Source organism: Carcharhinus amblyrhynchos, chromosome 1 (genome assembly GCF_965287045.1).
Source record: "Carcharhinus amblyrhynchos chromosome 1, sCarAmb.v2.hapA, whole genome shotgun sequence".
Taxonomy (NCBI): Eukaryota; Metazoa; Chordata; class Chondrichthyes; order Carcharhiniformes; family Carcharhinidae; genus Carcharhinus; species Carcharhinus amblyrhynchos.
In genome coordinates, this window is record NC_137324.1 from 13,068,436 (window position 1) to 13,082,253 (window position 13,818).

Here is a 13,818-nt window from a genome sequence, read left to right on the forward strand (position 1 = left end):
CTAATGTTCTGGAGATCTGGATTCGAATCTGGCAGAAGAATTCACTGCTGACCGTGAAGCCATCGTCGAATGTTGCAAAAACCCATCTGGTTCACTAATGTCCTTTAGGGAAGGAAATCTTCCATCCTTACCTGGTCTGGCTTATATGTGACTCCAGAGCCACAGCAATGTGATTGACTCTCAACTGCCCTCAGGCAACTAAGCTTGGACAATAAATGCTGGCCAGCCAGCGACACCCATGTCCCACGAATGCATTAAAAACAAATGACAGAGAGTAGCTGAGGCCAAAACATTGTGTGATTTCAAGAAGAAATTAGATGTAGCTCTAGGTGCAAAAGGGATCAAGGGATATGGGGAGAAGGGGGATTAGGATATTGAATTTGATGATCAGCCAAGATCAGAATAAATGGTAGAGCAGGGCCGAATGGCCTACTCCTGTTTCTAGTTTCTACGTGGTAGTCCACCTTGATCAGTATCTTAATTCATGACAATCATGCACTGAGTATGTGGGGGTGATAGCGTTTGCTCATTGCACTGTGCAGTACTAACACAGTGCCACTTTTATTTGCCTCCACTTTAGTATATTTGTTGCCTCAGCTGTACCATCAGAGGGATTAGGCTGGGCCCATTATCATCCCTGGAGGGATGATGTGAAACTCTGCAAGGAAATTAATCACAATTTTCTCGCTCTGGTGCTTGGTGATGACTTGGACCAGGTGATGTGTGCCCAAGATGTTCAGAGGGAAGAAATAATTTTGAGGGGGAGGGGGTGGGGTGAGTCGATAAATATCTTTCTACAAAAATGGAATCACAACTTTTCAGTTGGTAAAAGAAGGTTGCTTTCAATTTACCTTTGAATAGCTTTTAAAGTAAATAGAATCAGTAGCTGTTAAATATTGAATAAAATGTAAACACATCACAGTTGAGATCATGTTCTAAGTTTTAAAAGCAAAGATTGAGTCATCTATTGACGTTTTGTGAAATGCCATGAGATACCCTGCAGCATGTTTCATACAGTAGACATGAGCAGAATTGATGGAGGGTGGTTTTATTCATTTTTCTGGACGAGAATTTTGGGAGACACCCTTTTTTTTGGTCAGGCTTGTGTCTGGTCAGGACCTGTTCACTATAGAAACACATGTGTGGTGAATGGAGAGTTACAAGGTTGGCTGTGTTATATAATTGTGTTCTGGTGACATCATAAAGAGTGATCTAAGCTTCAGTCGATGGTAATCCGACCACACAGATTTGTTTCAATACATGATCATGTTTCGGTGATCTTTCAGAACGTCAGTTTCTTGTTCTATTTTATTTTTAAAACCTGTTCTCCATCTCTCTCTCTGTCACATGGCTTATGCACATGACTGAGAGAAAGATCAGATGCTGACCTTCATTAGTTTCATTCAGATCAGACCCATCTGGTATTTCCTCCAAACCTACATTGTAGAAAATATTGAGGGAGTACGGTAGCACCTTAATGTTCCCACCCCACTCCCCTCACAACTTCAGCATACCCAAGTTGCGATCTAGTCAAACCACAATAGCAGGCAAACTGCTAAAAGGTTTTGGCATTATGTTGTGCAGAGTGTTCTTCACGGGAATAGAGTTCAATCTTCTGGGTAGGGTAACAGCCATTCGAGACAAAGTTGATTGTTTTTATTAGAAAGATGAGGTGGATGGCCAGTTGTGCAGCCACATTGCAATTAGGAATGTGCCGCAGAGGCGCTTGCACACAAATGGTGTCCCCTTTAAGATGCACTAATGGCTATTAGTCAGTCTTAAAGTGTCCATGAAGCACAACAAGCCGTCTGTGCATAGCAAAGAAAAATTAGAGCAAACGTTGCTTGAAGGCATTCACATTCATAGGCCTCAGCTCATAAATTTTAAATGGTTTTAGAATGCGACTGTTAAAGTCCAGTTGGCTCCTTTGTACATGTCAAACTCACAGAGCACTGGTGAGAAGCCCAAGAACCAACATATCAGCCAAAACTTTTCTGTCACTATCCTAACTCGTTCACCCATCGCCCTTGTGCTGACTCGCTTACTTTGGTTCCTGTTCTGTTAATGCTTTGATTTTTAAAATTCTCATTGCTACTTTCAAACCCTTCCTACGGCCTTACAATCCTCTGTTTTCTGTGTTCCTTCTTTTCTGATGCTGCACATCCTGATTTTCATCCCACCGCCATTAGTATTTGTGCCTTCAGAAGCCTCAGCCCTAAGCTACAGAATTTCCTCTCATAAGAACATAAGAACATAAGAAATAGGAGCAGGAGTAGGCCATCTGGCCCTTCGAGCCTGCCCCGCCATTCAATAAGATCATGGCTGATCTGTCGTGGCTCAGTTCCACTTTCCCGCCCTCTCCCCATAACCCTTAATCCCCTCTCTTATCAAAAACCCATCAACCCGCTTCTTAAAAATATTTAGCGAGGCAGCCTCCACCACTTCAACGGGCAGAGAATTCCAGAGATTCACCACCCTTTGAGTGAAGAAGTTCCTCCTCAACTCCGTTCTGAACCGCCCCCCCTTTATCTTGAGGCTGTGCCCCCTAGTCCTACTGTCTTTTTTGAGCGGGAAGAGTCTTTCCACCTCTATCCTATCCATCCCATTCATCATCTTATACGTCTCAATGAGATCTCCCCTCATTCTTCTAAACTCTAACGAGTACAAGCCTAGTTTATTCAGCCTCTCCTCATAGCTCAACCCCCTCAACTCCGGTATCAGCCTAGTAAACCTCCTCTGCACTCCCTCCAAGGCCAAAATATCCTTGCGCAGGTGCGGCGCCCAAAACTGCACACAGTACTCCAGCTGCGGCCTCACCAATGCCCTATACAGCTGCAGCAAGACCTCCCTACTTTTATATTCAATCCCCCTCGCTATGAAGGCCAGCATCCCATTCGCCTTCCTGACCACCTGCTGCACCTGCAGGCTGGGTTTTTGCGACTCATGCACAAGGACCCCGAGGTCCCTCTGCACCGTCGCCTGCTGCAGTTTTTCGCCACGTAAGTAATAGTCCTTCCTACCATTCTTCCTACCAAAGTGGACCACCTCACACTTGCCAACATTAAATTCCATTTGCCATTTCCTGGCCCATTCGCCCAGCCTATCTAGATCCTTCTGCAGACTCTCCACACCCTCCGCACAATTTGCCTTTCCCCCAATCTTGGTGTCATCAGCAAATTTCGACACCCTACACTCGGTTCCCTCCTCCAGATCATCTATATAAATGGTAAATAGCTGAGGCCCCAGCACCGACCCCTGGGGCACCCCACTAGTCACCAACCGCCAATCCGAATAGCACCCATTGACCCCCACTCTCTGCCTCCTATTTGACAACCAATCCTCTATCCACGCTAACACCCTACCCCCAACTCCATGTCCTCTGACCTTCTGCAGTAACCTCTTGTGAGGTACCTTATCAAACGCCTTCTGAAAATCCAGAAAGACCACATCCACCGGCTCTCCTCTATCCACCGCCCTAGACACATCCTCATAGAACTCCAGTAAATTTGTCAGACACGACTTCCCTTTAATGAAACCGTGTTGCGTCTGCCCTATCAAGCAATTCCCTTCAAGATGCCTCGCAATTTCCTCCTTAATGACGGATTCTAACATTTTACCTACCACAGACGTTAAACTAACCGGCCTGTAATTCCCCGCCTTCTGCCTGGCACCCTTCTTAAACAACGGCGTAACATTAGCCGTTTTCCAATCCTCCGGCACTTCCCCGGAATCCAGCGACGTCTGGAAAATAACCACCAAGGCATCCACTATCACCTCCGCCATTTCTTTCAGAACCCTCGGATGCATTCCATCCGGTCCTGGGGACTTGTCCACAATCAGCCCCTCCAGTCTGTCACGCACCACCTCTCTAGTAACAGTAATGTCATTAAGACCCTCCAGTCCTACCACCTTTCCATCGCTAACACCCGGCAAATTATTCACGTCCTCCTCCGTGAAGACAGAAACAAAAAAGTTATTCAAGACCTTAGCCATATCCCCATCCCCTACCACTAGGTCCCCTTTCTCATCCGCTAAGGGACCAACGTTCACCCTAGCCAGCCTCTTCCTTTTTATATATTTATAAAAACTCTTGCTATCCTTTTTTATATTAAGCGCTAGCCCAGCTTCATAGCTTCTTCTACCCTCCTTTATCAACTTTTTTGTCAATCTTTGTTGACATTTAAACCTTTCCCAATCCTCTTCTCGCCCACTGCTCTTAGCTACTCTAAATTCCTCCGCTTTTAATTTAACACTTTCCTTCACCTCCTTCGTTATCCACGGCTTATTACCTCTCTTCCTACTGTCCTTTTTAACCATTGGAATAAATTTCTGCTGAGCACCAAGAAAGATCTCCTTAAAGATCCTCCACTGCTCCTCAGCAGACCTACCTTCCAACGCGCTCCCCCAGTCCACATTCTCGGTCTTCATGCTTCTCCATACTTTTATCTTTTAGTAATTATGGTGAAACCTTTTGAACTTTGCTGTTGATTTCACATGCCCTTAATCTGTGAATGGAAGTGTTTATCCTTTCCTTTTATTTGTCTGGTTCTTATCTTCAGATCCTCTTGTCTTCAATTTATCTACTAATGGAAGTCATTTATCTGCATTCAGCGTGCCTGTTTTATCATTTGATTAATTCTGGCAAATTACCCATTAATTATTACAGTTGAACAAAATATAAAGCTCCATGCTGCTTCAACCTTGAACACCACAGTAATGAGGAACCCAAAATTATAAGTTATTTTCCATTTGAACAAAGCTCTACATTGTCATCATGACCTCTTTTTGTATTCCAGCTCTCTCACTCCAAATCTCATTTTCCCTTTTTGTGGTTTTTAAAAATTCTTTTCACCATTTAATAGTTTATGCATTTACATGCATTAATCCCTATGAAGGTCCACTGCATTTGATATAGCACGGAAGGAGGGTATTTGACCCATGATGCCTGTGCTGGCTCTTTGAAATAAATATCTATCCGTTCCCTTTTCCAATAATCTTGCACAATGTTCGCCTTTTGGTACTCAACATTGAGAATCTATTCAAATGTTTTGCGATCTGTGAGGAGAATAGTGAGAAATTTCAAGAGGACATTGATAAGCTGGTGAAACGGGCAGATCTCGTGGTTCTGTCACTTGCAGGGGGTCGCGTGATGGCACAGTAGTTAGTGCTATTGCCTCACAGCTCCAGGGACCTGGGTTCGATTCCCAGCTTGGGTCACTGTCTATGTGGAGTTTGCATGTTCTCCCTGTTTCTGTGTGGGTTTCCTCCGTGTGCTCTGGTTTCCTCCCACAGTCCAAAAATGTGCAGGCTAGGTGCATTGGCCATGATAAATTGCCCCTTAGCCTCCTGGGATACGTAGGTTAGAAGGCTTAGTGGCGTAAATGTGTGGGGTTGTGGGGATAGGGCCTGGATGGGACTGATGTCAGTGCAGACATGATGGGTGAATGGCCTCCTTCTGCCCTGTAAGGTTTCAATGATTTTGATGAGTCTAGATCAGATTTACTGCTGAGAAGCATGAAGTGTTAAGTTTTGGCATGAAGAATGGGAATATCACATCATTAGAGATGAACTATACTGGAATTTAAAACTGGGAGAATGGAGAATCTTTCATCACAATATTTTGAGGAGAAAGAGGAAGCTTGCCAAACGTAGAGGTGAGACAACATTCAAGGTGGGCTGATCAGTGGCAAGTGACATTCTCACCACACAAATGCCAGTACTCTCTCCAACTAGAGAGAATCTAACCATCTCCCCTTGACATTCAATGGCATTACCACCAATGAATCTCCAGTTATCAATCCCCTGGGTGTCAGGAGTATGATAGAGTACCTTCCACTTGCCTGCATGAGTGCAACTTGAAGCTCGATGCTATCAATGACAAAGTGGCCCACTTGATCCGCACCCCTTCCACCACGCTAAGCATCCACTCCTTCCACCTCTAACACACTGTGACAGTGTATACTATTTGATTTGATTTATTATTGTCACACGTATTAACATACAGTGAAAAGTACTGTTTCTTGCATGCTATACAAACAAAGCATACTGTTTGTACAGAAGGAAACGAGAGCATGCAAAATGTAGTGTTAAGTCATAGCTAGGGTGTAGAGAAAGATCAACTTAATGCAAGGTAAGTCCATTCAAAAGTCTGACAGCAGCAGGGAAGAAGCTGTTCTTGAATCGGTTGGTACATGTCTTCAGACTTTTGTATCTTTTTCCCAGCGGAAGAACATGGAAGAGAGAATGTGTTTGGGGTCCTTAGTTATGCTGGCTACTTTGCCGAGGCAGCAGGAAGTGCCGACAGAGTCCATGGATGGGAGGCTGGTTTGCATGATGGAATGGGCTACGTTCATGACCTTTTGTAGTTCCTTGCAGTCTTTGGCAGAGCAGGAGCCATACCAAGCTGTGATACAACCAGAAAGCATGCTTTCTTTGGGGCATCTGTAAAAGTTGGTGAGAGCCGTAGCTGACATGCCAAATTTTCTTAGTCTTCTGTGAAAGTAGAGGCATTGGTGGCCTTAACTATAGTGTTGCATGGGGGGACCAGGGCATGTTGTTGGTAATCTGGACACCTAAAATGTTGAAGCTCTTGACCCTTTCTACTTCGTCCCCAATGAAGTGCACTGCAGCAGCTCACTAAGGCTCCTTCAACAGTGCTGTCCAGATTCATGGGCCACCATGTAGATGCATTGAAGTACCTGAATGTTCCCCTCCAAGCCACACAGCATCCTCATTTGGAACTATATCATCTTTCTTTTTATTGCCTTTCCTTCCAATCTTGTCTTTTGACTGGGTCAAAATCTTGGATCTCTTTCTTAACAGTGCTGTGGCTATACCTAAACCACATGGACTGCAGCAGGTTAAGGTGGCAATTCACCACCACTTTCTCAGGGGAAATTAGGGTTAGGCAACAAATGTTGGTCATGCCAGCAATGCCCATGTCGGTGGAAGATTTTTAAAGAAAATGTGACAACAGGAAATTCGTTAAAAAAACAGTGCTTGCAAATATATTTTTCACATATAGTTTCAATGCCAGTCTTTGGGGTACTGCACTGATGACTGCCTACCAGGTGGGTGGGGGTAAGGCAGTTGACGTATATATGGACTTTAGTAAGGCGTTTGATAAGGTTTACCATGGAAGGCTTCTGCAGAAAATGCAGATGTATGGGATTGAGGGTGATTTAGTTAATTGGATCAGGAATTGGCTAGCAGATAGGAGACAGAGGGTAGTGGTTGACGGAAAGTATTCGTCATGGAGTTCGGTTACAAGTGGTGTGCCTCAGGGATCTGTTTTGGGGCCACTGCTGTTTGTAATTTTTATAAATGGTCTGGATGAGGGTATAGTTGGGTGGATCAGTAAATTTGCTGATGACACCAAAGTCAGAGGAGTGGTAGATAGTGAAGAGGGGTGTCATAGTTTACAGAGAGACTTGGACAAGTTGCAGAGCTGGGCCGAGAGGTGGCGGATAGAGTTTAATGCGGAAAAGTGTGAGGTAATTCACTTTGGCAGGAATAACAGATGTGTAGAGTATAGGGCTAACGGTAGGACTCTGAATAGTGTTGATGAACAGAGGGATCTAGGTGTATGTGTACATAGATCCCTGAAAGTTGGGAATCAAGTAGATAAGGTTGTTAGGAAGGCATACAGTGTCTTGGCGTTTATTGGTAGGGGGATTGAATGTAGGAGCCACAACGTCATGTTGCAACTGTACAAAACTCTGGTGCGTCCGCACTTGGAGTATTGTGTGCAGTTCTGGTCCCCACATTATAGGAAGGATGTGGAGGCATTGGAGAGGGTGCAGAGGAGGTTTACCAGGATGTTGCCTGGTATGGAGGGAAGGTTCTATGAGGAGAGACTGAGGGATTTGAGGTTGATTTCGTTAGAAAGAAGGCGGCTACGAGGGGACCTTATTGAAACATACAGGATGATTAGAGGTTTAGATAGGGTGAACAGTGATAGCCTTTTTCCTCGGATGGAGAAAGCTAGCACGAGGGGGCATAGCTTTAAATTAAGGGGGGGTAGTTATAGGACGGATGTCAGAGGTAGGTTCTTTACCCAGAGGGTGGTGAGGGATTGGAATGCTCTGCCTGCTGCAGATGTAAATGCGCCTAGTTTGGGGGCGTTTAAGAGATCCGTGGATAGGTTTATGGATGGAAAGGGATTGGTTTAGGTTAGAGGGTCATTGCTTTTTTAATTGGTCGGTGCAACATCGTGGGCCGAAGGGCCTGTTCTGCGCTGTTATGTTCTATGTACCAGTCTGATAAATATTTATTGTAGTTCTTTGGAGTAGATCTTTTGTCATTCTTTCAATCCATGCTGCGACTTAAACTGCACAGGCCCTAATTCCGAACATAAGAAATAGGAGCAGGAGTAGGCCATCTAGCCCTTCGAGCCTGCCCCGCCATTCAATAAGATCATGGCTGATCTGTCGTGGCTCAGTTCCACATTCCCGCCCTCTCCCCATAACCCTTAATCCCTTCGCTTATCAAAAACCCATCAACCCACGTCTTAAAAATATTTAGTGAGGCTTTCGTCAATCGGTTTCTTTACACAAGCACTTCATGAAATCATTTTTAGAAATCCAAATGAACTGCATCTACCCTTGGTCTCTTCCTTCTATGTTGTATAAGTTTTGCTTCACAATCAGTATTGATGCTTAATTTTCTAGTGCTTTTATAATAAATCAGTTGGTAGTTGCCTGTCTTAACCTTTCTCATTTTTGAACAGAAATGTCACATGTACCACGTTCCAGTCCTTTGGCATAGCTTCTGTGCACTGAATTGCGATAAAATCGTGATCAGGCCCTCTGCTACCTCTTCACTAATCTCCTTTGAGATTCCAGCATTGTAATCTGGACACCTGCCAATGTTTTTACACTCAACCTCTCAAAATCTTTCCTTATTAATCATAGAGCCATAGAGGTTTACAGCATGGAAACAGGCCCTTGTCCATCCACTCCTTTTTTTTAACTCCTAAGCTTGTCCCAATTGCCTGCGTTTGGCACATATCCCTCTATACCCTTTTTAACCATTTAGCTGTCAGGACGCTTTTTAAAAGACAAGATTGTACCCACCTTTACTACTGCCTCTGACAGCTCGTCCAGACACTCACCACCCTCTGGGTGAAAAAATTGTCTCTCTGGATCCTTTTGTATCTCTCCTCCTCACCTTAAACCTGTGCCCTCTAGTTTATATTGACTAACTAGCTGGTATATGCCCCTCATTATTTTGTAGACCTCTGAGATCACCCTTAACCCTCCTAAGCCCCAGAGAAAGAAGTCCCAGTCTATCCAGCCTCTCCTTATAATTCAAATCCTCATATTTCCTATTCAATTTCTGTTCTCCACATCTACAAACTTCTGTAAACTTTTGGGGGACTGCATTAACTATGTCAGTCTGAGAAACATTTATTGTAATCCTTTGGTGTATATCTTTTACCATTCTTTCTATCCATGCTGCCTCTTTTACTTGCACTGCATAGGTCCTAATTTTGTCTGCTTCGTCTTGACTTTCTCTAAAGATTTGCTGATTGAAAGTCTTTCTCTGTGTGTAGTTTGTAAGGATCCAATGTTAAATAAATGTGGTCAATCTCAAACTACTTTTCATTGGATAACGAATGACACATAAAACTGACAAAATTCTGCTCCAAGATGGGAGCCTTCATTCGGACATCTTGAATATAGGACCTGGAAATGTGCGAAGGCATTTGATTCCCCTCGCCCATACCAAGTCATAAAGTAAGATTAATTTTATTATTGCGTTATTATTAAAGAGTGGTGTGGTGGCACAATGGTTAGCATTATTGCCTCACAGCGCCAGGGACCTGGGTTCAATTCCAGCCTTGGGTGACTGTTTGTGTGGAGTTTGTGTGTTCACCGCGTGTCTGCGTGGGTTTCCTTTGGAAGCTCTGGTTTTCTCTAACATTCCAAAGATGTGCAGTCAGGCTTTTAGGCCATGCTAAATTGTCCCTTAGTGTCATGGGGGCCATCAGGGTAAATATGTGGGGTGATGGGAATAGGGCTTGACTGGGATTGTTGTAAGTGCAAGATTAATGGGCCAAGTGGCGGCCTCCTGCAGTATAGTGATTCTGATTCTACTCTATTATTGCAGCAGCTGATGGTTTCATGATCAAGCTAGTGTTTGTTACATTTTCTCTTGTAATTTTTCTTCAGGGAAATATTTATTTTACTGCAGTTACCTGAAGGAATCAGGAATAGTTAGCAATAAAAGGCGCTTGTATAAAAATCTGGCTCGTATTGTTCTTCCACTTTAGATTCCCCAGTGGTGTGCGGAGTATGCCCTCTCGGTTCAGTACCAACATGGCATGGTGGTGTGCACCCAGCCCCACAGTCTATCCGCTATGTGTTTGGCGCAACGTGTGGCAGATGAACTGGACTTGAATGTGGGTCATGAGATTGGATACCGTGTCCCTTATGAAGACTGCTGCACAACGGAAACTATTCTCAGGTCAGTTTTGCATGCAGATGAATTTTCAGTCCTTTATTGCTGTTTATGAAAGATGTCATTTGCTTTGAATGCCACAGCTGTCAACTAAGCTTTGAGAAAAGGCCAACTATTTAATATCACAAATAATCTCCAAGTACTTCAGACACTAGATTACCTTTGGAGTGCATTGGCTTATACAAAGACTCCACCTAATTTTACACTAAGCCATACAAGGAATTTCTCACATTTCTTCAATGCCTTTCATGGCCTATGGATGCCCCCAAAGTGTGTAGCTGTCAGTTAAGTACTTTGAAGTGTAGTCACTATTATAGTAAATACAGCAATCAATATGCACAGAGCAAACTCCCACAAGTAGGAGTGTGACCATGACCAGGTAGACTGCTTTTAGTGACATTGGATTCAAGGAGAAATTTTGGCCAGGACACCAGAGAGAACTGTCTTGATTTTCTTGGAGATAATACCATGGGATCTTGTACATCTAGCTGAATGGGGCAAACGTATTGCGGAGTTTTAATGTCTAATCCTCCAACAATGTTCAGCAATGCAGCACTCACTCAACACGACACTGGAGGGCCAATCTAGCGTCTGTACTCAACTACATGAATTAGGACTTGCTCGAAAAGAGGTGCATTGTCCATGCTAAATTCTTTCTCAGTGTACCCGAACAGGTGCCGGAGTGTGGCGACTCGGAGATTTTTACAGCAACTTAATTGCAGTGTTAGGGTACTTGTGACACTTAAATAAACTTTAAAAAAAGTTAAACTAAACCAGCAACCTTTTGATATAGTTTCCTTATTTTGTTTCCAGTGTGTGCGAGTTAGCTGATTTCAACTAGGGCGGTGATTTAGATACTCGAGTGGCAATCAGCACTGCTTGTTCAGAGATATGTATTGGGGTGGCCAGGTGGAACAGCCAGGATGTCTGTTGCTGGTTGTTATTCTGTGACTACCATTCAATATTTGCCTCTGCACATACCAAGTAAGGGTAGCACTGGGGCCAATACTGATGGCCTCATGTAGCCATGAAGTCACATCTTTAGGAACCAGGTCTGCCAGTGAAGATTGACTTGGTGTGTCATCCCACAATTAACTGTACTCTCCTTTCCTGACTACAAGGAAAACTATTTAATTAACTGAGTGCAATCAAAGAATATAATTCTTTCATGTTGCCTTAACACATCTCTCAAACTTTTTAAAGAATGACTGAGATTTTGTAGTGAAATATTATAAACGTTTAGTGCACAGGAAGTTCTGACAAATAGCAGTGGTAGATATTGAAATTTATTTCTAGGAACAAACTTTAGATTTCCAGCATTTGCAGTGAATCAACATTAGGATCGTCGAATACCTACAGTACAGAAGGAGGCTATCAAACCTGCACCGTCAACAACCCCACCCTATCTCCGTAACCCCACATATTTACCCTACCAATCCTTCCGAAACTGGGGTCAATTTAGCATGGCCAATCAAGCTAACCTGCACATCTTTGGACTGTGGGAGGAAACTGGAGGAAACCTATACAAACAGAGGAGAACATGCAGACTCCACACAGTCACCCAAGCTGGGAATCGACCCTGGGTCCCTTGAGCTGTGAGGCAGCAGTGCTAACCGCTTTGCCACCATGTGCCCCTGCTCTGCTCTTATTTGTTTCTAGCTGTGTTGAGAGGACAGTATGAAAATTTCCTGCTTTCCCATGAATAATGGGCCATAAAGATCCGTCTGAAAGTCCGAGACAGTTTTATTAACATTTTTTAAAGGATGGCACCATAATTGCTTCGACATTTCCCCAATAACAGAAAGGTAACCATGGACTGCATTAGGTCCTGCAGTCTGGATTTAATCTGTGACATTCTAATGTCAGAATAAAGGTGCACCACAAACCAGCAAAAATACACTTGGTATACAAGTTAGAGTTGGATCTTCAGCTTTCTGTTATTGCATTTCTGTCCCTGAGTTCTCTACCTGTATTTGACGCCTGTGAATCAATGGGCAGCGCAGTAGTTAGCACTGCTGCCTCACAGCGTCAGGGACTCAAGTTCATTTCAGGCCTCAGGTCACTGTTCTATGTGGAGTTTGTACGTTCTCCCCATGTCTGTGTGTGTTTCCTTCCCCACCCCAAAAGATGTGTGGGTTAGGTTGATTGGCCGCACTAAATTGCTCCTTAGTGTCAGGGAAATTAGCAGTTAATACATGGGGTTATGAGGATGGGGCCTGGGTGGGATTATTGTTGGTTCGATGGGCCAAATGCTTTCCTCCTGCACTATAAATATTTAAAGTTAGAACTTCAAACTTTTATAGTGCAAGAATAGGAACAGTGTAGGAATTCTAATTATAAATTACAGTCTAGTAGGGTTGACAATGTTTAGGCAGTGCAGATGTTTAAAGAACACATGGATGAACTTCAACAGTACATCCCTGTCTGGCATAAGAGTAATATGGGGAAGGTGGTTCTTCCATGGCTAACAGGGAAATCGGGCATAGTGTTAAAGCCAAAGAGAGGCATATAAATTGGCCAGAAAAAGCAACAAACCTGAGGACTGGGAGAAATTTAAAATCCAGCAGAGTAGGACACAGGATTTAGTTCGGAAGAAGAAAATGGAATATGAGAGTGAGCTTGCAGAAAACACACAAACTGACAGCAAAAGCTTCTATAGAGATGTGAAGAGAAACAGAGTGGTGAAGACGAATATAGGTCCCTATAGTTAGAATCAGGTGAATTCATAATGGGTAACAAAGAGATGGCAGACCAGCTGAACAAATACTTTGGATCTGTCTTCACTAAGGAGGACACAAATAACCTTCCAGAAATACGAGGGTCAGAGGATCTACCATGAAGGAGGAACTGAAGGAAATCCTTATTTGTCAGGAAATCATATTGGGGAAATTGATTAAAACCCACAAAGTCTCCAGGGCCTGATGCTCTGCACTCCAGAGTAGACAAGGATTAGGGTCTAACCCTAGAAATAGTGGGTGTTTCAAAGATTTCAAAGAACAACACAGCACGGGAAACAGGCCCTTCGGCCCAACGAGCCCGCGCCGCCGTCCTACTATCTCAGTGACCTATTCATGATTTTAGTCTACGCCTAACGTGCGAGGATCAGGGAGGTCCAATTTAGGGACAATTTTAGTACCCATTGTATTGGTTATTGGATCATTTTCCAGCATTTTGTACACTCTGGAAGAGCTCCAGTGGACTGGAGGGCAGCTAATGTAACTTCATTTTTTAAAAAGAAGGGACAGAGAAAACGAGGAATTATAACTAGTTAGCCTAACATCATTGGGGGGAAAATATTGGAGTCAATTATTAAGGACTTAATAACACCTTTTGGAAAGTTGTGACAGGATTGGCCAA

The 13,818-nt window shown here is 43.6% G+C and overlaps 1 protein-coding gene across 1 annotated transcript in view; it reads left to right on the forward strand.

Annotated features, from left to right (window-relative positions):
* dqx1 (DEAQ box RNA-dependent ATPase 1) overlaps window positions 1–13,818 on the forward strand; it is a 114,597-nt gene that overhangs the window by 16,757 nt on the left and 84,022 nt on the right. Inside the window, exon 3 of the mRNA XM_080193633.1 lies at window positions 10,274–10,467. Within this exon, the coding sequence (XP_080049759.1) occupies window positions 10,274–10,467 (194 nt within the window). The remainder of the gene's footprint in view (window positions 1–10,273; window positions 10,468–13,818) is intronic.